Below are 22575 nucleotides of genomic sequence, written 5' to 3'. Positions count from 1 at the left end.
TACTGCGTGGAGTCTGCAGCAAAAAGAGAGAACTGGGCCATTGACGTGTCCCACGTGGGACGAACGGTACTTTGTAACTTGAGAGTGAAAATGCAGCTTGATTGTCGTTATTAATCTACTACACTCGCTTGCATGTTTCTGTATTTGGAGATACAGCGATGTTCGTAATTGTTCTTAAGGACTTTACATTCCAGGGATTGCTTTCTTATAACGGATCAGCTACTATCGGAGATTCATTGCTTCGAGTTATGGGACAACAGGATCCAGGAAAAAGTTTCAGTTTTATATTTTATATTTCAGTATATAAGATCCTTTATTATCGTAACTTTTATTTCAAGCAAAAATACATTTTATATAACATTGAATAAACATTTCTTTTTACATTATTAATAAAGTGATAGACTCTTAGATAACTCTTAGCAAAATGGCAAGATCCATGGCTTCGATATTAATATCCGTTTGTTGAGACTAGTTCGTCGTATAACTTACATAAAAGTTAGCGTAATAAATGGGTAAAGTAATGCACCAGTAATTGACAGTGCGTCGGTAGTGGATAACTTTTTGTAAAAAATATGTAATAATTGCTACTACTAGTGATATTACAGAATACAATCTTTTCTAGCTGATATTTTCTACTGTCAGGGTCCTGACTCTATCTGTAAATATTGTACAATGTAAAAAAACGGTACCTTATTTCCTTAATACTTTCACGTGCCGATGTTTTTAAACAAGATATCTTCTTAATTCTATTCTTAAAATTAAGGAGTTCGTTCTACAAAAATCATACAACGTTGTCTATTGTCTTAACGCTTTCCCGAAGTATCCAGTGCTGGAAAAAAAAGTGCTGACTACTGGAAGTTTAGGTTTTTTAATATCACGACTGCTGAATCAATGTTTACGTTCCAAAACAAATGATACGCTATATTCTATCATATTTTTACATAATCTTAATCACGAGAGGTTATAAACAAGTCACTGACTGGTTCAGCGATTTGGTATGGTACTTTAAAATAGAAGCAAAAGGATATATGGTAATTGTTTCGAGGAAAGAAGTCTTGAGGTATCCACTACCGGTGTTTTTACCCTACTTAGCAAAAGGCAATAAAACGAATGAACATTAACTGGCGGTAGAGATCTAGAATTATACGTTGTATATAATGGTAACTGTTTGTATCACAATGAAATTAGAGCAAAGAGACTAGGACTTGAAATTGGACTAGAGTCCCACTGGCACTTATATTTGCATTTTCTTTGAGGTTCTTCTCACTCGTTTACTGTCAATTAACGAGCCTTCATCTCTTGCTTCACACAGTAAGTGAACGCTTGCCAGCCCTCTTGTCGTTGTTGCGACTGTAAAATGTATACAGAAGACGTATAATTGCATCAATTAGAGATTATCAATCAAAGTTACAGACTATTGAAGCAATAAATATTCACGATTTAGGATATCGAACCTATGATAAATTCGTTACTGTCAGGATTTGCACGCATATATCTACTTGTACATCTAAAGGGGTGATAACCTTCATCTTACAAGTATTCTACTTTTTTTTCTAGACACCACATAACAACTAATTTATTTAAGGCTACGCGTGGTTCACTAATTTCTAAGTTAAAGCTGTCGTGACTTGTGCGTGTACAACTCAGTAGACTATGAACGTGTTAATAAAACTCTTTTACCTTATTAGAAAGAGTAACTGTTTCATTGACCACGATAAAATTCTGATTAGATTATTTTGCATTTTCAAACTTTGTTTATGGTATCATTGTAAAAACTTTAAAATTCAGTGCGCAAATGGAACAATCTGTACAGAGTAAATTATGTTTAAACAAACGGCAGTCGATTAAACAGAGATGGGCAAAATTTCATTCGATTGATAGACAACGAATAAAAACAACGCGTAGTCATTTGTTCACGATGTTTATTCTGATCGAATCGTTTTTCTGTTAAACGTTTACCGACATGAAATATAATTTAAATTCTTACTTTTATTCTGATGATTCAATTTATTCTTTTTATTCTATAAATTCAAATGCTAATGGTTATTACAGTAGTTCAATGGATAAATTTCATTCTGTAATCGAAATCATAAATTTTATTCAAATAAGGTATCGGAAGTTATGTTTTATTCGTTATTCTAAATTTGTATGTAGACAAGAATTTTACCCATCTCTGCTATTAAGTTTCCTGGATAATGATGACCAGCTATGCACTGAAGTAGTCCTGCGCCGGTTGCAGTCTACCAGGGGTACCTGGTATCGTCCATGACACGTTCAGAAGAAAAATAAACTAGTTCCTCGAGTAGTACCTTGAATCCTCTGTGTAGCCGATCTTTCATTATCGCGATGAACTCCTTGTACGATAACTGGCCATCGCCATCTTCGTCAAACAGTACAAAGACTGTGTCAATGATATGATTCGAGAGTACGTTTCCCGTACATATTTTCACAGCACGTTGGAACTCGTCTAACGAAAGAAACGAATTATTATTCAGACTTTATGATTCAGTTCTAGACTGTCTTTTGCACGTGAATGATTTGTGAAATATTTTGAAAATTCGCTAACAATAAACAGAACGATTGTGTGATCAATCAACTTCAGAAAACTAGATCTTACATGATAAATAATAATGTGAAAATAATTAAAGATATACAATTAAAATAGCTTTACCGCGCTATCGGTGTAATTAAATTTGTACTTGAATTATTTTAATATTATTGCGTATCATCCGAGCTGTGGTCTCCTGAAGAGGACCACACGATCAAGTAATCGAGATCTTGATCAATTGAGAAACCAAAAATCATTCGCATCTTTTATATTCGTTTTTTATTTATGGATAACATAAGCAAAGAAGATGATTCTACAAACCTTTGGATATCGGTTGGTCGGCAAGAGTGTACATTCGCATAGCAATTGCAAAGTCATCGATATTATTCAGAAATTGATAAAAACGTCGAAATTCCTCGAACATGATACCGGTCTGATATTCCGAGTTTTGAACTATCCTTTCCAAATACTTGTCGTACCTGAAACCGGAAAATCCATTACGTTTAAATGAAAATATTTTGAATATCGTTTTAAGGAAAAGATTCAACAAATGGAGACAAGATGCTCACTCGTCGATATTTAGGTAGGTGTACCGCAACAATATTTTAGCGAAGTCCAGTTCTGAAATGGTATCGCGTCCTTTGCTAAATTCGTGGAATTCAAGTTCCAGAACTTCCTGCTGCAAATTTTCCATGAAACACTTGAATTCTTCGTACTTCAGCTCGTTGTTACCATCCTTCCCGAAGAAGTGTACCGTTAATGTTGTGTCGACAGCGTGTCGACGTTGCAAACCCTGTGAATACAACGTATAATTTATTATAATTATGCCAATTGTATTCGCACGAAAATATTGGGTGGTCTATCTATACATGTATATGTATATGCAGTTCATCTTAGGATCTGTTCATTAATTGCGCAAGGGTCCCGAGAGAGAGGGGGCAGGTTAAAGCGTCTCTAGGTGATCTGATCTGGAGGGAGGAGGGATAAAAGACATTTTTACGTAATATTTTACCACAGGTCGAAATTCGGAGCGAGTGATTGATTACTTTAAGATTGCTTCAAATCTTTCCTTTAATTATAATACGCATTTTCCAAAGACTAAATAATTACTTCAACAAAAAAGTAAAGATCTTTGGTTTATGTAAAATGATGACATGTTTTAGTATAAGTGAACCTTTTCTAAGAAGGGGGAGTTGTGGCCCAAGAAATCTTACGCGTCCTCACGCGAATGTAAGGGGTGGTCATAAATGGCCAAAATCGTCCTTACGTATTCAATGAACGGCCGCTTAAAACGGACCTGATCGTCGTCGATGTATTGGACTTGGATCTCTTCCGGTGTTGTTTGCCTTTGAGTTAAAAGCTGCGTGTTTTCTTTTGTCTCGGTTCCATGACGACCCCTCCAAGCGTGACTAAAGACTTTCTCCATCTGCACGAACCGAGGTAGAAAAAGTCGTTAGAACGTTTGGCCTTACGATTAGGGAGTGAATCCTTCACAAGACAAACATACAGTTGGGTTTGCATAATAGAGAGGCAAAATGGCAGCAATGATTTCAGCATCCAGTGCTAATGCGTCTGAAATAAATGGCAAGAGAGTTAGTATAGGAGAGAGTTATCATATGTTAATATGGAGGCGTGTCATTCTTGTAATTAAGATCGTATTAGAACTGTAGGCAGTGTTAGAATTTCATATGCTAATTTAATAGATGCTCTGATGTGCTCTGTTAATAGATTTATACAGTTCGAACGTTTTCGTTGTTTTATTCCAGCGAAATTCAATTTTTACTTACCCAATGGTAAAATTCCAATATTTTCATTCAGAGTTTTTTAAGAGTTGCGTACCGTTACTTTTTTCAATTATTCTGTAAATTATTGGCTTTTCGTTATCGTAAATATCGGTATTGAAATTTTTGAGAACTAGCTCAGCGGGGTATGTGATAGTTTCAATTACTAAATTAAGTTTTTGCCAATAATGTTCAAATTTACTCGAGTTTTATCATTGCTTCCATCACTTGAACGAATATGGACAAATAAATACTAATTAAAGATGTATTTTGACTTTTACTACAATCTCAAATAATAATTCTACACGTGTACATAGTCTGTATAACATGTATAGTTAAAGTACTGAACGAGTTTATTTTGTAGTTTAATGTTACAATGGTTAAATAATTACTTATAGTTAAGACAAACGGTGCTCACTGATTTTAATTACGATTTTCAATTATCGTCGCTTACCTACATATCGGAAAATATACGTTTTCACAACAGAATTTTGTTGCGGGCACATGTAACGCATAATAAATTGGACAAATTGAATTTCGACGGATTCTACGTGAAATTTCTATTAATTATCCTTTAATGCTTGTAACGCTATGGGCGTAATTATTTGCGTGAGATAATTAATTGTGTACTACATTTTCGAATAGTCAAATTATCGAGTACGAAGAATAAAAAAAATCTCAATAATCGAAATCGTAATTTAATGTAAGCGTTAATATTCAGATCCACTCTAACAGAAGAAAGAGACAAACCAATGTTGACGCGTTCTTGCGAGTGGAAAACTTACATAAGAATTAGAAACAATCTCCATTTTCTTGTTTTCCCGTTGGTTGCCACGTAGCTTTGGTTTTTTAATGGAACTTTCATACGGATCCATTATGATTTTCAACTAATACGTAAAAATAAATAATGGAAAATATGAATGATGTTTCTACGAAAGAGAACGTAAAATGGTATGTAAACGAAACTATGTAAACAAAAAAATGTGCATAACAAAAAAACGTAAGCATTTGCGGTGCTCGTAAGGATGAAGTAAATGTGCGAGTGAAAGTACAAGTATACAGCATAATTCGAACAAAAAAAAGGAGGAACGATTTTAAGCTTCAAAACGAACGAATTACGAAAAACAAACGAAACAGTTGATTTCTAACAGAATAAATTTCATTCAAAGTAATATGTTAAGAAGTCACACAGATGCGAATTACTAATTTCTTTTCTTCCTTGAATCAGTATTGCCAACGAATAATATAAAAAGAAATTAAACAATATTTTTTTTTTTAAAGCAATCTGAAATGGTAACTTCGCAATATATTATTTAAAATCTGATAATGTATTTCGTTATTTGGAAACTGTAGTATTGCGTTCAGACGGTTAATCTTAGATTCTGAAAAGAAAAGTGACGTTAATATTCAAGTATGGAATATCTAGATGAACACACAGCGTTCAATGAAGGTATCTATAACACAACATAGTTTTCAGAATGCAAATGCTCGTAAATATGAAAAGAATTGAATTCCAACGATAGGATTTGTTTTCTGAGATCTACGTCGCGTCATTGCTCCGGCGTTGTATTAGACGTCGAGGAAAGTGTAAATTGATTACACTGTCAAGCAAGTTCGTTAGTAGTCAAAGGCACAGCCGTCATGGGCTGGTTACGGCTGCAAGCGAGTAGAATGAACCGACCGGCAATAATGGAGGGCCACGCTCGAACTCGATTCACTTTTTCACGAATATGCTAAAACTCACTAGACGTTTCGTTTCATCGTCGATATGCCGTCTCTTCAGGGCTCCGCCGAGCAGCTGTCGAATCTGTGAAAATTACAAACGTATCCATGCAAATTGGAAAATCCTACTTCGCCGCGTCGTACGACCTTCTTCTTGTTTTCGGGTTACACGATTTCTTCTCTTCCTTCAACGTATTTTTTATTGCTTTATTCGCATATACACAACCAAAACAATTTTTATCTATGCTGTCTCATTTCAGTATCGTATTTTTTTTTTTTTATGTAAAAGCAAACGTACACGTCGTCAAAATGAGTTTAAACAAGCATTTTTTGTTTGTAATGATCATTCTTTTCAATAATGTAGACAAATATTATAATTTATCGTACAAATATTTAACTTTACAGTTACTTTCATAAAGTATCAAAAATTCCAGAGATTTAAATTATCCACAACAAAGTTATATAAAATCTCTTGCTGAAAAGCATCGTGACGTAATAAACTCGCCTCTGTTTATTGATTAAAATTAAAAAGATTTCAGAGAGTTAAATAGTGCATTAAAGAGTCACGTCAACTTTTTATCTGATAAATTGTCGTGTTGGAAAGCGTCGCGACGTAATCGTCTCTGTTAATTTAATAAAATTAAAAAGGTTTCAGGAGTTGAATACCGCACAAGAAGTTACATAAACTTCTCATCTAATAAAGTATGTCGTTGAAAAATATCGCGAGATATTCGCCTCTGGTCATTTTTAATTGCATAGGTCTTGCAAAAATACTGGTTGCGCCATCGACTGAACTTACGTTTTACAGTAAATATTTCTAAAATACCGAAGAACAATCACGTCGTTCTATCCCATCGATATACATGCACCAATGGAAATATAGGAAAAATTGATGCATGCAAAAATGTGGAACAGCTGGCTTACCACAAGAAATTCGGTTTTGTCCACGCGCTCGTTTCCGTCAGTGTCGAACATGTTAAACGCGATACGGAAACCTGTCTTGGGTTCTGAAATAAAATTTCAAAATTCAAATCTTTTAGATCCGTTCAAGTTGTATGGATAATAATTAGACTGCGGATGTAAAATCATATTTTCACAGGTACAGAAAATGAATCGAAACTTGAATGAAAGTAGATGCATAAACATCTACGGTTTGATCATAATGAACCATTTTCATGCAAGTAATATAAATGTAAACGTTTTAGATTAGACAGAAGTACTTACTGATTAGAATGGATAAGAGAAACAAATATTCCGTGTAAGAAATGATCCCTAAAAACAACGAAAAAAATTATTATTATTATTATTATTATTATCACTGTCAGTAGAAGCATTTCAAATTACATGAACAAAATTTTCGTGACGATATCGTTTCGTTATTTGAAATTTCACAAAGGGTGTATCGCTTTCTATGCATTAATTACTACTTCTGTAACGTAACCGTAGCGAGTTACAATAGATCTAGGAAAGTAGCCACGAACATTAGCTACGCCTCATGGCGTCCTAGGCATTTCTGTCGGGCATCCCTTTTCTCGCGGCCGAAGAAACGTCCGATAACTCAGAGTCTTAACGGCGATCGGTGAAGGATCGTCGCGTTACCTAAATTTCCAACCACGGAGCACACACCCTTCCGCGTGCTTCGGCTTTGTGGCCGGCATAAAATCAATTTTATTGCCCTATAAGCACCCTATAAAACGCGCTCACGGCGTCGGGCGCGAGGAAAATTTACGAAGCGGAAAAACGAAGAAAGCCGAGTATCCTGGAAGGAAACGGGGTGAAAGTACCGCCGTTCACGACGCGTTTCACTCGTCGGGACGATCATCTCGGGTTTACACCCCCTTGGGATGAAGTTATACGGCGCTAAAGTTTACACAGTGGTTGGCAACTTCTTTTTACCCGAAGGCAGATTTGAAAAATATCTTTTCTTTTTTGCGAAATTTATAGGTGACTGGTATCGTAAAGGATTTTTCAGAAAAGTCGTTAGGACGTTGTTCAGATGTTCTTTAATAAAATGGCAAGGAATATATAGACAAGTACTGCCTACGTGATTACTATTAACCCTTTGCGGTCGTATTTTTAGACATAGGTGTCGTATTGATCGGAATTAATTTAATGAATAGTGCATAATATGCAAGATTATGAAGGATAAAGAAAATTGATTAATTCTTTCGTGAACTTTAGATATATGTTTGCACAATAATGTATTATAACGTAATGTTCATATGTAAAGATTGTACTTTACAGTCTCCGTGATGTAGTATCTTTCGGTAACTTTCTTCTTGCCATTTTCGAGTATCGTTTTTGAAAGATCTTAAGAAGCTCAGCTTGTATACGAGGCTGAGCACGACGTATTCGAGGATAGGGAGTTGAATCGTAGGTGGATAAATTTCCTGAGAATTATTATTCGTAAAAATCACGTGACCCGTTTCAGAACACCAACACATAGTGCAATAAGGAAGTGTTTCGTCTAGTTACGAGCCGAATAGGTTCGTAGCTTTCTAGAGCAGAGGGATCGATATTGGTAACGAGGCGTTCGTTTCGTACGTAGCCTGAAGGGCTTTATTCGAGACGTCCCATAATCATAAGGAACGTCCTTAACGTTGAGTGGATCAAGTTAGGCTCGTATATTCGACCATGAAATTCTGGTTCGCGGGTCTCACGTGCGGAGGAGAAAAAGAGAAAGTGGCATACAAAGAGCGACGGTGGTGCTCGTTTATTAGAGGGAAGTGTGAAACTGGCTTCGTTCGCGATTATTTGCATTTCCATTAGCGCGACAAACGTGCGGTGAATGCGCAAAAAGTCAGGAAAGGGGCCCGACGAGGTCTGCGACTCGTTAACGGCGCAGCCCTGTTATTTTAATCATCGCAAGGGTGGCGCAATTAATTGCTCCACCTTCGGATCCTCGAAGCGTTCGCGGCAGTCTCGTAAAAACCGATCTTTTAGCTTGATCTTTCGCCTGCGGGGGAAAAATAACGAATTAACGCTTCGAGTCGTAAAGAAGCTATCTCATTGGTCGTATTTCGTATATACGAGCCGAAAGAAGCATATACAGAGTTAACAAACTACTGTTTCAAGCGGTGAAACGTATTTTTTCCTCTATAAAAAAAAAAAACTGAGATAATCTTGTGTTTTATTTAATTAGCATTATATATTTATATTTTTTATACGTAGAAATTGATTCCGTTTACTTGCAATCATTTGCAACTGTAGTTGAAGTAAAAATATTTATCATTTTATCACGTTATATTACCAACCTTTTAAAACTGTTTTCAGTTCAAAAGTGAACAGACCCATTCAGCTTTGTATACACGGTACGTCGTTAAGATTTCTTTCAAGTGTTTGAAAGTCAAAAGTCCCGACGTATACTTCCCGACTTACTCACCTTTGTCCCGAAGGTTTCTGAACATATGTGGACTTCCTTGACGCAGTGAAGGGACACTGTTTCTCATCACATCGAGCTCCTTCTCAGCTAACACGCGTCTCTTCAGCCTCGCTAAAATACCACCGAAATATACACTCGTTTACTTGCTTTGTGCAATGGACTTCATCGAGGAACGGGCGATTTCACTGCATCGTCATTGGCGGTTTGCATATTTTCAAATTAAACGTATCAAAGGACCGAGGAAACGTCCTGCGAAACGGTTTATTTAGAAATCTCGTTTTGGACGTGGAACAGCGCATGCTATGCAGTGAATGATCGATAACGATTTCGAATAACGAATAAAAAATAAGCTTTCTATTTTGTAATTTGTATCATAGATACGATGTATATACAATAAGAGGGGTTGTACGCCTGAGAAAAAATAAGAAAAATAGTTCCATTATTAATTTGTTTATCGATCGATACCAACGAAACGAGTGATATATTCTTTTTCTTTTTTTTTCTTGCAATATTGTATTTTACCAAATTGAATTTCATATGTAAGACAGATTCTGTTTTGACTTTACTACGTTACACAGCATCGTGTCCCACTAATATACGTTGTTGCATATCACAATGGCATACGTCGTCATAGACGGAGCGAGTTACTATCGTAGGCTGGCAGTGCTATTGCTGTCAGTGCAAATTTATTTAATACTCACGTCTGGGTTCGGGTTCAACAACACTGTCGAGGAAGTCCTGCGGCGTCATGTAGAGTTGCCCATCGAATTCAACCGATGCAAATTTGATAAATCTTCTTTCTCTCATCGTTAGCTTCACTGCCTTTTGTGTTTCATCTTCGCGCTGCGCAACAGAATGAAGAAGGATATTCGACATCAATTTGTGACTTCAACGGACATTCAATTGAAATCCCTATGCACCGATCCGTTGGATTTGCATCCACTTCGGCCCTCGGAAGTCTGTTTGTATAATGTAATACCAATATAACGCAACTTCTAATAATAATAAACAAAATTATAACGTAAAACGAACCGCAAGATATTTTAAGAAATTATATTAAAATTACACGTTTATCTGTCGGACTATGTTACATACTACCTAATTATATAAAATATATTTAATTTTTATATTACATTTCGGTTACATTACGATCTTTTCTTATTATTACTAGCAATTATTTGATATCGATTTGGTTATTTCATTTTATACAAACACACATATTCTGTTTGAAAAAGAGTAGAAATTAACAGGAACGCCTGATAACTACTTCGATTAATTGGTACACAAATGGCACGAATTTTATTGAAAGAATTAATAATTGGTTACGAAGGGTCACATACATGTATCTAATGGTAGAGAGAAGAAGACTGGTGTATCAGGTGAACTACGTAATATTTCGTGTACACGCAATATTTATTTCATAATGCAAGCGTGGTAGCTTAAGACATTTGGGCAGTATCGCACAAGAAATTTCGATAAACCTAGCGTTAAAGAACCATGTGTAGACCGGAGGAACGCGACAACGAAAGATGCTCGAACTTTTCGAAGGGCGAGAGACCTTTCTGTTGGCTTCCTTCGTGGGAGCCTGTACGCCCACTTTGCGCTCGATTACTCTCCTCCCACTTACTTGAACGCTCAGCTACAACGAGTCGGTATTTCGCAACGTAAGCCTCGGTTAAGCCCTTAAAGATATGCGCACAAGAGTCGTGTAACGACATGAATTTGCGATCCCGCCGGTGCAGATTGAATCGTTCATTCTGAGGACGTGAAATTGCTGGAACGCGCGACACCCGCGCCGTGGACCGTGTTTCGCAACAACTGATTATGAGTTATTGTGGTAACCGTGGCCACGCAATTCCCTGTTTCTTTCGTTTCGTTTCGTTTCATTCGCGAGGTGAGGCACGCAAATCCTGAAATAACGCGGCGGAGATGATGTTGATGAGTCGATAGAGTCGAAATATCCACGTCTTTCGCGATTTATTTGCACCCCTTTGTTGCGAGGAACGTTTAGTTGAAATACTTCAAAATGAAAGTCATTGCAACGCGAGACACTTGGTTACAATTTAAATAGAATTCGATCTTCTAAAGTGGCTAGACAGAGAAAACTACGTACGGTTTCTGTATCTAAACACGGTATCTGTAACATGCAGGCGCCATCATCTAGCTTATTTTATTATTCATGCTATCTATTTTTCCACTACAATAAAATAAGCTAGATAACATAAATTTATGTTCAGGATACGTTCAATCATTGTCAATGGTAAGAAGCCTGCAGTTTTACAGCAACTGGACAAGTTAAAACCGGACATATGCATCTATCAGCTTTATCAGAGGTACGGGATTCGAGTTTTCTTGCTCGTGACACGTCGGTTTGGCAACCGATTAAAGCGAGAGTACGAACACGGAATTATCGTTTGTATCGACGGTGTCGTTACATCACACAATTATCATTATCCGTATCAATCCTTGAACGAAATCCATTCCCGTTGGTTCCGAGCCGCACGCGCAATAACGTCCAGCCGTGCAAAATCACCCGAAGGATCTGCGGTGGTCTTATCGCGTCGACGTATTTCCATAATCGGATAGCGCGTCTTTCGGGAATCTCTCACCGAGCGTAAATCAACTTTCTTTTTTTTCGCGGTAAATCGTTTTTACAATGGTTCGCACTTGTAACGGCTGCTTCCTGTTACCGATCAAGATTAGCTTCCCAACCACATAGTAGTATCACGCAGACTGGAATGCTCCCTTTTGCTAAAAGCGCAACCATTACGCGTGAAGTTAGAGAAGTAAAATGAGCGTCGTTAATTAGACTGCCATTCGCGCGGTTCACTTCGCGGTTCGTACAAGGTGTACCCCGTCAGAAATGCGGTTTTCTTAGGAATGTGCGAAATTAACAAACGCGCGGTAAAAGAAAGGAAATATTTCTATGACAGTAAAAGCGCCCGAGATCGGAACGATTTCATTTTAATCCATGAGTTTCAATCATTTTCTATTACCGTGGTTTACGGGTGGTTTCGTGATTATTTTTGCATTTGTTTTTATTACTATTACTTTGGTTAGACATTCGCACACATTTTGTGACGAGGAAGGACAAATGGGAATTTTGCGAATCTATTTACACCATCAAAATCGTCAACAAAGTATGTTCTGCACTCCCAAGTTTGAGAGCTGATTTCAACCCCTTAAAGTGAATAATAGCGGTTAAAAAAAAAAAATATGTATTCAATGAATTTATGAGAACTACAAACACAGCAAGTTTCATCAAGATTGATCATTTACACTTCGGTATGGTCCCTTGTTAGAAATAACACCGAAAGTATCCACTTTACGTGAATAGGTCAGTCAGTAGGTACAAAATTCTTCTATCCATTTTAAAAATCGCAGAACTCACTTTATTCCCGTCTAATAAAACCAACAGCTTTACCAGAGACGTTGACAAATAGACACATTGTTACCAACATCCACCAAAAAGGTGTTCGCAGAGACTCGGTAGATTTTCGTGTAATTGGCCCGATAAGGATATACGATATCAGTTTCAAAGAACGAAAGCGTTATAAATTAATCTCGATACCACCGACGCTTTGCATCGCGAAGCGGAAGGTATCCCGTTTCGTTGGTTGCAGTACCCCGATTCGAATCTGTGCCTTATGCAAATTCGCGATCCTCCGGGGACCAACGCGACAGGGAGACAACGGAAAGCGGGGAAACCGTCTGACGGTTCTCAGGTTTTCTCCAAAGCGTGTTAAATCCTGGCCAAGGTCAACGATGGGACAGAGTCGGTACAACCGAACGCTCTTACGAAATCGCCTCCGCTCCGCCGTATCCAGGGACACGATCTCACGATTCCTCATTCAGGGATACATCAGTGACAGTGCCGGCCGTCTCGTAGGGGGAGAAGATATTTCCGCGAGAATGAATTTACGCCGCGGCACGACCATAAATCGCTTCGTTTCTTTCCGTGGTTAATGCGCGGCGCCGGCGATTTATGGGATACCAAACGCCGTTAGGTCTAATCTTCTCGTTAGAGAGTCGAAAGAGCACCGAAGGTGCCGGTGCCTTTGTACGAATTGCTACCGGTTCAATCTTCAGCCCATGGACCACCGAGGCTTCGCGTCGTCTTCGAAATTGGGTCGCGTGTAACTGAGCCGGATTAACGAAATTCTTGGTCCGTATTGCTTGGTTCTTTCATTTCAGTTGCGCGCAACGTCGCTAATGAATATACTCCTGCGTCCTGCATCTCAGATATCTATTCGAAATAGATTGTCTCTTGTTAGGTTGTCTCGAAAGATTCATTTGTTTTATTAGTAAAGAATACGTACACAATATTTATGTTTTATGCTACCATTACTGGGTTGTATAAGATTCATTTTGCTCTATTATAGTTGGCGTTGGTTTATGCGGACTGATTTAGGCAGTATTTGTCAATAATCTATTTTACTTTTATTTTCGTTATTTTTCTATACAATCACGTGAAATAACAACGCTATTAACCCTTTGCACTCGAGGCATTTTTTTCTGGTATCTTCCAGCAACTCGAGATGCTTTCTTAGCATTCTATTGCCACGAATGCTAAGCTTAGATTGACTTCGAAGATGAGATCTCTAATTTGAGATTTGCGTGTCACAGATGATCATTTTATTGACACATCGAGTTCCAAAGAAATTGAACCTAAACAAACATTAGAAGTCAAGACAAAAGAAGTCAAACCTAACGGTGACCGAGGCGTCACCTGTTGAGCGCAAAGGTGTAATTTTTCTGTCGTAAAGACACATTTGTTTAAATTACAACTCCCTTTAATTACAACTCCGAAATAATTAATAATCAACCACTCAATTTCGGTCTACTTCACCCCGTACTTTCATTTCATCCCGTCGTCTTAAAATTAGATTTGATATCGTGAAAGTAACATCCTATAGCTACAACCTATAATAGTAACCGGCTCGTACACTCTGACGCACACAAACGTTCGTCCCACACGAATTAATCTCATCAGCTTATGAAAGGCAAACACATAATCAAAGCGCACTATTATTTGCAAACGTGTCGATAACGCAGTCAACCGGGTCCCTGTTCTAACGAGATAAATACCCCCGAGATAACTAGCAGCGTGTTCCTTCAAACTCTGTTGCAACCACGGTAGCGCCTAGTTAACCATGCGTACATAGTAAGTATCGCCGTCATTTTTAACCTAATTTTTCAGTCCCGCGACTCGCTAGCCGCATTTTCCCGGGTAATGCGTCCTCGTCGGCGCCGATGATTACGCTATTGGTCCTGGCGGGACGAGGCGGTGTTAATTTAAACGGAATCACGCTCACCCTATCAATATTCCGGGTAAGCTCGTTCGTAGCTTCGTAGCTGCGTGATGCCGAGTTAACTAACGTCTGTTGGCACATCCTCGCGTGTCCTCCGGTATCCCGAGAGCCGAGGATCTAGGGGTTGTCGGGTGTTTGGTTGTGTGGTGTTAGGTTGGCATGTTAGCGGTCCAGGGTAATGACAGGCGCGGTGAACATTATGCTAAGTGCGGAGGCATCCGAGTTCTTTTTCTTCCAACGGCCTCGGATCCACGTCTTTCTTTTTCTCCTCGATATCTCAGCGTGCCACCGTGGTGATTAAGGCCCGTTTCATCTGCACCCGTAAACGCTCGCAACCCCCGGCCCCTTCTCACCCCGTTTGACCTCCTCCGTCATCCTCCCAGGTCGGTTGTTACAGTTTTCAATAAAGAAGCACGCGACGAGCTACCTCGCCGCACCAACGATTTTCTACGGGTCTCTTGGTTCGCTCCTTGCCATGCAAGTATTCCAGTTGTTTTGAAACCTTTCGCGGGGTGAATTGAAGGAAAGAGTAGTCAGTGATGATAAACACTGTGCTTGAACGAGTAGTCTTTCTGTAATTATTCGAAATAATCACAGTGGAAATACTTAAGGTTCTAGGCTAGGTTGGAGATTAAATTATGTATTTTTCTTCTTATGTTTTCTTAAAGTACTAGATCTGGTATTTCGGAATGAACTTTCTATTTATTCTAACATTCGAAAACTTATAAGTGGTTAACTTTGTTTGAAAGTGAAAAATCAATGTTTCATTTTTTTTTTTTCATTTGTTAGTAGTCGTCATTTATGTAATTCAAGTATGTAGTCATTATTTTAAAAAATTTCATAGGTCTTCGAACCGAACCCCCTACGTTCTCTAACATTCCACGACAAAGTTTGCTTAATTTGATGTATTAATTGTACGTATTTATTTTCTGAAGATTTTAGGTCTTATAAACGTTCGTGTACTTTACATCGAACTTTTTCTGTATTCTACCACTATTCGTCTACCATCGAAGTTACTATCGAAGCTTTCTATGCATGTAAACAGTCATGTTCGAGTTCTGCTGTGGGATGCATGTTTTCCAAACAATTCATTTGAATTTGTACAGAAAATGATACTTGACAATTGTTTCTTTGACATTTAACACAGATACTTCTACTGCAATTTTTATTGACAATTATTGAAATAGGAATAATCTGTATAATTTTACTCGATCTTTTATCGTTCCTAATGGGAGGCCTCTTAAATCGATAGCCGCGAGAAACGATCGTATCTGTGAAGGATCGATAGAAGTTTGATGTTTTAAGGATATGGTGTGCCATCCCCATCCTGCGGGCGATGCTTAACAAGCCCTCTAGGTACTTGTACATGATTTTTGTTTTTGCTTGATTTTGTTCCTCTAAACCCTTATTTTATTCCTCCGACAGGATGAGCCCTATATGGCGCTCGATCTAAACACTAGGGATAGTAGTTCTCGTATCTTTCCATCAGACCAGATTGATGCAGAAGCTGGTTCGTTTCCGATCAATTCCAAGTTCTTTTGTTTCCTGAGAAATTTTTATTTTTAAAGACGATTAGTTCTTGCACTGCCATCTTGAATTAGCAAACGGAAAGGAACGACAAATGCTAGACACATTAGGAGAAATTATTTAATAAAGGCCTTTTCTTAAAAATAAGATAATCTCTAGCTCCATTTTTTTTCACAACATCAAGCACATTTGTTTTTATTTTTTACGTTGCCTAAAAGTAGCAGCTTATAAATCAGAAACACATTTCGATCAGAAAAATTCATATTCGTATTAGATTAGATAAACCAACGAAAAAAAAGAATAAATTAAAACTCTTTGTACCCGATACTATAGGAGAGAAAAGAAACACAAATATTACTTATTTTGTGACCCAACAATGGAGAAATCACTCTTTATTCTTCCCAACTTGGATTAAAATTAAAATAGTTACGGCTTGGCCTAGTTTCTAAAATCAGCCTCTATTATCGTGACGTTGCGGGGTTTAAGTACCAGCTGAAGGGCAATTTGAATTACGATTAATTTGAAGGTACGTCGGTGTAAAAGGATCGGAAAGGTATCCTCAATCGGTATCGACGCCTCGTAAAACAGTTCACGGGTTAATGATTCACGGCTAGTAAACTAATGAAGTTAGATTTATAGGTGCGTAAAGTCGGTCGTATACTTTAAGCATTACGTTCGGGAAGATTTAGGTCTATTTCATTGACCACAAAGATGTGTTTCGTGGGGCCTTAATGTTAGTTTATGGCAGCTAATGGTAATTATTGTTATTGGATTCAAAATTCACGTCATCCGAGCCCTTCGTTAAGAAAATCGTAGAACTGTTAGATAATCAACAATAAAAAAAATGTTTCATTATAGCTTTACCGAGAATAAAGAACACGTTTATACCTTTACGGTTATAATTTTATAGATTCACGATGACACGCTAATCCCAATATTTAGCCACTAATGGCTTACAATTAGACAACCGTAAAAGCATAATAAAAAATAGTACGTCGAGCGAGGGTTTTTATGAAGCTTTCTTAATTAATGGTTCGAGTTAACCAATCTCTCGAACTTCATGATTATTTTATTTATTATCTCGACTTGATTCTTCTTCGCGTATTAAACTTCAAGATTTCACGAAATAATTAAATTCTTATTAATTGTATTCAAACGCAGTCTCCGCGATTACTTTATTTTTCATCTACATTTAATTATACAAACATTCTTTACTATATACAGTACTAAATTCATCTATCAATTGAATTCTCATCTCCTCTCACGGGCAAGTATGTCACCCTCGCTATAGAAACAGAAATACCAACCGGATACTTTCCGTTGTCCACTTTTCATGTAAAAACCGACCCTAAATTTATTCACTTCGTTAGATCACAATGACTATCTTATCGCACGATTTATTTCGCTTCAGAACCACTCTGTAAATGCTTTTACGCGCGAACTGCGGTCAGCGAAGATAATTGATCGTAAAATTGCATGGATATCAAAATTGAGAGATTACGTGACACGAACTTACGAGAAAGTCAGGTTTGCCTTGGCGTGCAAACACTAGGTTATCCGTTACACGGGATCGTAATAGTTTATCTGATAAACGGGTTCCAATTACAAGACGATGTCCACGGCCCTGCATTCCCCTGCGAATCTCGCGGAATTTCACTTTATAGGGTTCGCGGCTCTATTTATGACTATTCGCCGGCATTGGATGTTTCACTTGTTCAGAGGAGAACGGGTAGATAGCGTGCATACGGCATTCATTCGTTTAATTCGATCTGGCACAGCTTCTACTTTGAACATCTAGTCTATTTCAACGGAAGTTTACGTCATTTGTAGGGCAAAGCTTTAGGTGAATTTACAGGATCGTTTAGATAATGTTGTACCGTGATCTGCCTGAACTTCCATACTTCAACAGTAATATTTATCGAAGATGTCGAGGGTACAATAATGTTTGCTTTAGTGATACAAGCCAGTTATGCTTTACTGTACTAATAATTAAACAGTTTTTTTTTTTTTTTTAAATCGTTACAGGATAGAACGATGTTTCATTTATTAACACAAAGTTTCTTAGAAAGAAGCAAGAGTTTAAAGCTACTGAATATAACATTTTCTTTGCTGCTTCGGTAGCTTTAAACTCTTGACTCGAATCTCAAAATTTTCCATGATTTTACTGAAACGAAAACAAATTCAACGATCAATAAATTAACGTAGCTAACGATTAAATACGAAAGAGCTTTTTAAAAGCTACAAAATGGTAGATAACGCTTGCGTATAAAGCAATTTTAATGACTTCAAAAAATCGCACACAAACTGAAACGACGTAAAAAACGCACGAGCTTATGGTTCGCTGTAATAGTTCTAGGATCGTTGAACGCAGCCGAGTATTGCGTGCTTAAATTGTAATATGTTAGAGGTTTCGCGAAGAATGTCGCATCTCGAATTAAGGACACAAAGGCTGCAAAGACTTAGTCATTTAGCGAATCGTTCTGTTGCCGACAATTTCATAAACTGGAACCTTTGTACAGTTGTGTCCTCTACATAGGCTTTTGACCTAATTATCTCGGCCGTAAGCTATTACAAGACAATTCCAAGAATTTCATGGAACTACTTCGATCGGTAGCATTAGTTACCGTTCCTCCCCTAAAGTACGAAATTCACGCTTGGCGAACAGAATTTTCCAGACAAGTGATCAGGATTTTTTACTATTAGAAATGTTTTACAACATGAGCATCTGTGAAATTAGATTGTCTATTTACATAAACACGACCACGTATTGGGTTGTCCGGAAAGTTCGTGGCAATTTTTAAGAAAAATTCAAAGGCACGTTTGAATTTTGATATATATTTATTGAATGATATAAATACCATTTTGTTCCACGACCTTTCCACCTTTTAAGGGATGCACCTGTGTTAATTGTTTTCAATCATTCCAATATAAACAGACGTGCACCATCTATCAAAAATCGCCACGGACTTTCCAGACAAATGAATAAAATAATTGAGTGCAACTCGCGATAGAAACTTTCGGCAGAACCTAATATATTGAATAGGCCAAGTGCCTTTTATCTAACGCTTAGAGAATTTAATGCATAGTGGTTCCGGAAAGTATCCGGAAAGTTATGGACGGTAGTGGAAGTTAAGAGCTAATAGGATACATAACGCGATCCGATAACGGTTCCGCGATGAGCCGCGTTCGCACTATCATCGGTCCGTCCGATGATACGGTTCGCGTTTCCCCGCACTCCTGGAGCCGTGTTCGACGTTATCTTTGGATAGCGTATCCTTCGATCGTTGTATCGCGATGGCGAAACGGTCGGCGGGGAGGATTCAGGATAAACGACGCGGTCGAATCTCGAATGCGATAACCGCTGCCAGTTCGTTGCGTGGCCGCAGATGCTGGCTCTCCGCGTGATTTGTGGTCGTCCGAGAGAGGATCTGCGGTTGTGCTAGAGACGCGGACGACCCGTATCCACGCGAAGAACACGTCACGGAACGTGTTAAACGTTCGCGTTAACAGCCTGCGATTCCCTTGGGACGTCAGCCGGTCGGTGTCCGGCCGATCGTGATTTCGTATTCGGGAGTGTATCGCGTTTCATGAGATTTAGGAGTCTAGGACCGTACTGGTTAGGGAGAATTATAATTCGAACCGTTGGTCACTTGGTAGCGTTTAACTGGTCACCTTACGTCGCGTCGTTATCTCGCGGTCTAATACGAGGATCATTCTACGTACGTTTCATTAATAGAAATATATTATCTTCGTTAGATAGGAAGCTTTCTGATCAACGAAAACTCTAATAGAGAGAGAGAACGGAGCTCTGTATCGTAGAAGATGGATCGCAGTACGAACATCTGATGTAATTTATTTTATAAGAATTAATTTCTTATTAAAATTACGTTTTCACGAAATTGTTGAGTATAAAGTCATTTTATAAAGACATAGTATAATATAATACACCGTTGAATTTGTTTCGATATCAGCAACGACGCTATATTCATAAAATTGGGGTTTTGAATTAAAAACACCCATGCAGTCGTGTACAATTCAAATGTTCGATTCTACAGAATGCTTTACTTCTGTTACACAATTGGAAAACATTGCTTTTAGATGTATTTTTTGGAAAGCAGAAGAAAATTGTTCTTTGCATGCTCTTTAATATGCTCAACATTCGTACGAAGTTTCATTTAAATCGGAATTTCTGGGTTTGAGAGTTTTTCTTGTCAGCTTACCACGTGCAAGGTCGTCGAAATCCAAAGCTGTTCTTCAAGAGCTACCTTGACAAAATTTAACTTAAATTTTATGCAATCAGATAAATAGAAATTTGCGTACTGGAACCTGCTAAATTAAAAGATGAAAGCATTTCAGTTTGATTTGTGATCAAGAAAATAAGTATAAGATGAAACTTGACAAATTTTTAAAACTATAGGGTTTCTGAAATGTGACTTTAGGATTTTGTTTGTGAAACGACAGTATCGTTCATGTTTATTTGTATATGTTTACGTGTACTTTCGTTAGAAAGAAAAAAATCGAATGCGCGTCAAACCATTTGTTTTATTAAGAAACAAAATTTTGAAGCCCTTTTTGGAAAACACTTTGTAACTTATATAAAAGTATCTCATTAGTAAACTTTCCGCATTGTAATTCTTTAAGAAATTTTACATTTAATTGTATCATCATTAATTTCACATCCTACTGTTTGCGATCGTCTTTTAGAGAAATTTACATTTCATTCATTTAAATTTACATTCGCGTTGAACCTCTACATCTCTATCGAACCATCAAATTTCGACATACATTTCATCGATATGACGTGTCATGTGATGTTTTCACATCGAACGTCTTCGCAGTATAAAATCTTAACTTGTAACCTATACCAGCGCAAGATCTACGAATATCGCATCGTGCTATAATATTTCATCCGACAAAAAGACATACGTGTAACGTGCCGTAATATAACCGAAACGAGTTCAAATCATTTAGAAGCAATTAGAAAATAATTATCGCGGAACGATTCTGCAGTTATCTGCATCAATGATTAAAAAGATGTTATCGATCGTTTCCTTTATTTCGGACCACGTGTCAGTGTTTCGATTTAAGCTGACAGCTGACGATCCGTCTGTGACAGGCACGTGGACGCACATTAATTATGGAAGCAAAATAGTGCGATAGAGAAACGCAAATTTGTATTTACAAACCTTTCGTGACTTCAAGGCGTGCACCACGTTGGGTCTCGAGTATTTGTATCCAACGAGAAGCGCAATGGAAGCTGCTGCGATCACCCCGGCACCGGTTCTCCATTTTTTCACATCACTAGCACCACGCCACGAGACGTACGAATGAGTGACACCACGAAAATGCCGAGAGAACGAAGACACTTGTCGTAATAACCTTGCTACGGTCGCCATCTTTAACGCGGACGTTTACTATCACGCGCATGCGCCGCGATACTGCCGGCAAATTCCTTTTACTTAGCATGTGACGTCGCGACGCCTCGAAATTAAATCAGTGATTACCAAACTATGCTGCACGTATACATTAGTAATATACTGTAAACAAACTGATATTTTCGGCAATATCAACACCATTCTCAAAGATAACTTCGCGAGTATGTCCTAAACTTTCGTTGGCCTTATCGTAATTGTTCCTTGGTGTCGGATGGAGCGATACACTTCATTAGAAACTTTTTGAAATGAAATGTCTTGAAATGTAATTACGAATCGAAGATTTTCAAGCTCGTTGTTGATTGTATTTCTCTCTTGCTTATTTTCTGCTTAAATCTTCGTGATCCATTCACGGTTGATCGATGTCTGTAAAACTTGTTATGCCCAGCAATTTAGCAGAAAGTGAAATGAAACAATTTGATAATATTGCCCAATAATTATGGATTCCTCTGAGCAAGTCTGTACTACTTACGTAAAACGACATACGTATTGATATAATTAATATTATTAGATATACATTATAAAACAGAATCAAACATGTCGATAACAAAAAAAAAAAACACTGTTTATTGTCTAGAACAAACTACTATCTAGAAATGACTTAGACTTTTCATAATTGAAAATGTAATTACGCGATTCACAAGATTCTGCTAATAATTAGAATTAACGATTCGAACCTATTTATAACAAATTATTTCCGTTCACTGATTCGCTTGTTTCCAAGATCGCTAGTCTCGGTCTCTCCCAAACGAACCTCGACGACGGGATGGGTCATTAAGTGCGCGCAAAATCAAACAACCCGCGTTGAATCGTCGAGGATAGATCAATGATCGTCTCTAGCAGAAATAGGAAGACGCACGAGGGGAAACAG

At 37.8% G+C, this 22575-nt stretch overlaps 1 protein-coding gene across 9 annotated transcripts; it reads right to left on the bottom strand.

The window, feature by feature from the left end:
* Positions 1-265: 265 nt before the first annotated feature.
* LOC128895912 (calcium uptake protein 3, mitochondrial) lies at positions 266-21698 on the bottom strand. Of its 9 annotated transcripts, XR_008461881.1 has the most exons (13): positions 21459-21698; positions 10135-10276; positions 9434-9544; positions 7276-7323; positions 6976-7058; positions 6074-6136; positions 5115-5216; positions 3816-3974; positions 3118-3341; positions 2870-3027; positions 2168-2467; positions 1681-1805; positions 266-1350 (listed from the first exon to the last, which is right to left on the bottom strand). XR_008461881.1 is itself a non-coding variant. In XM_054158905.1 (12 exons), the coding sequence occupies exons 1-12, from the start codon at positions 21666-21668 to the stop codon at positions 1282-1284; spliced, it is 1527 nt and encodes a 508-aa protein (XP_054014880.1). In that variant the 5' UTR covers positions 21669-21697; the 3' UTR covers positions 268-1281. The 9 variants fall into 9 exon arrangements, 7 of the variants coding, with proteins under 7 accessions (XP_054014883.1, XP_054014880.1, XP_054014882.1 ...); XR_008461882.1 differs by lacking the exon at positions 1681-1805; XM_054158905.1 differs by lacking the exon at positions 1681-1805 and having other exon boundaries at positions 268-1350; positions 2310-2467; positions 21459-21697.
* Positions 21699-22575: the final 877 nt, after the last annotated feature.

Source organism: Hylaeus anthracinus, unplaced genomic scaffold, assembly GCF_026225885.1.
Source record: "Hylaeus anthracinus isolate JK02 unplaced genomic scaffold, UHH_iyHylAnth1.0_haploid 5, whole genome shotgun sequence".
Taxonomy (NCBI): domain Eukaryota; kingdom Metazoa; phylum Arthropoda; class Insecta; order Hymenoptera; family Colletidae; genus Hylaeus; species Hylaeus anthracinus.
The sequence above is the reverse complement of the archived record's forward strand: the minus strand, read 5'-3'. Positions and strand labels throughout refer to the sequence as shown.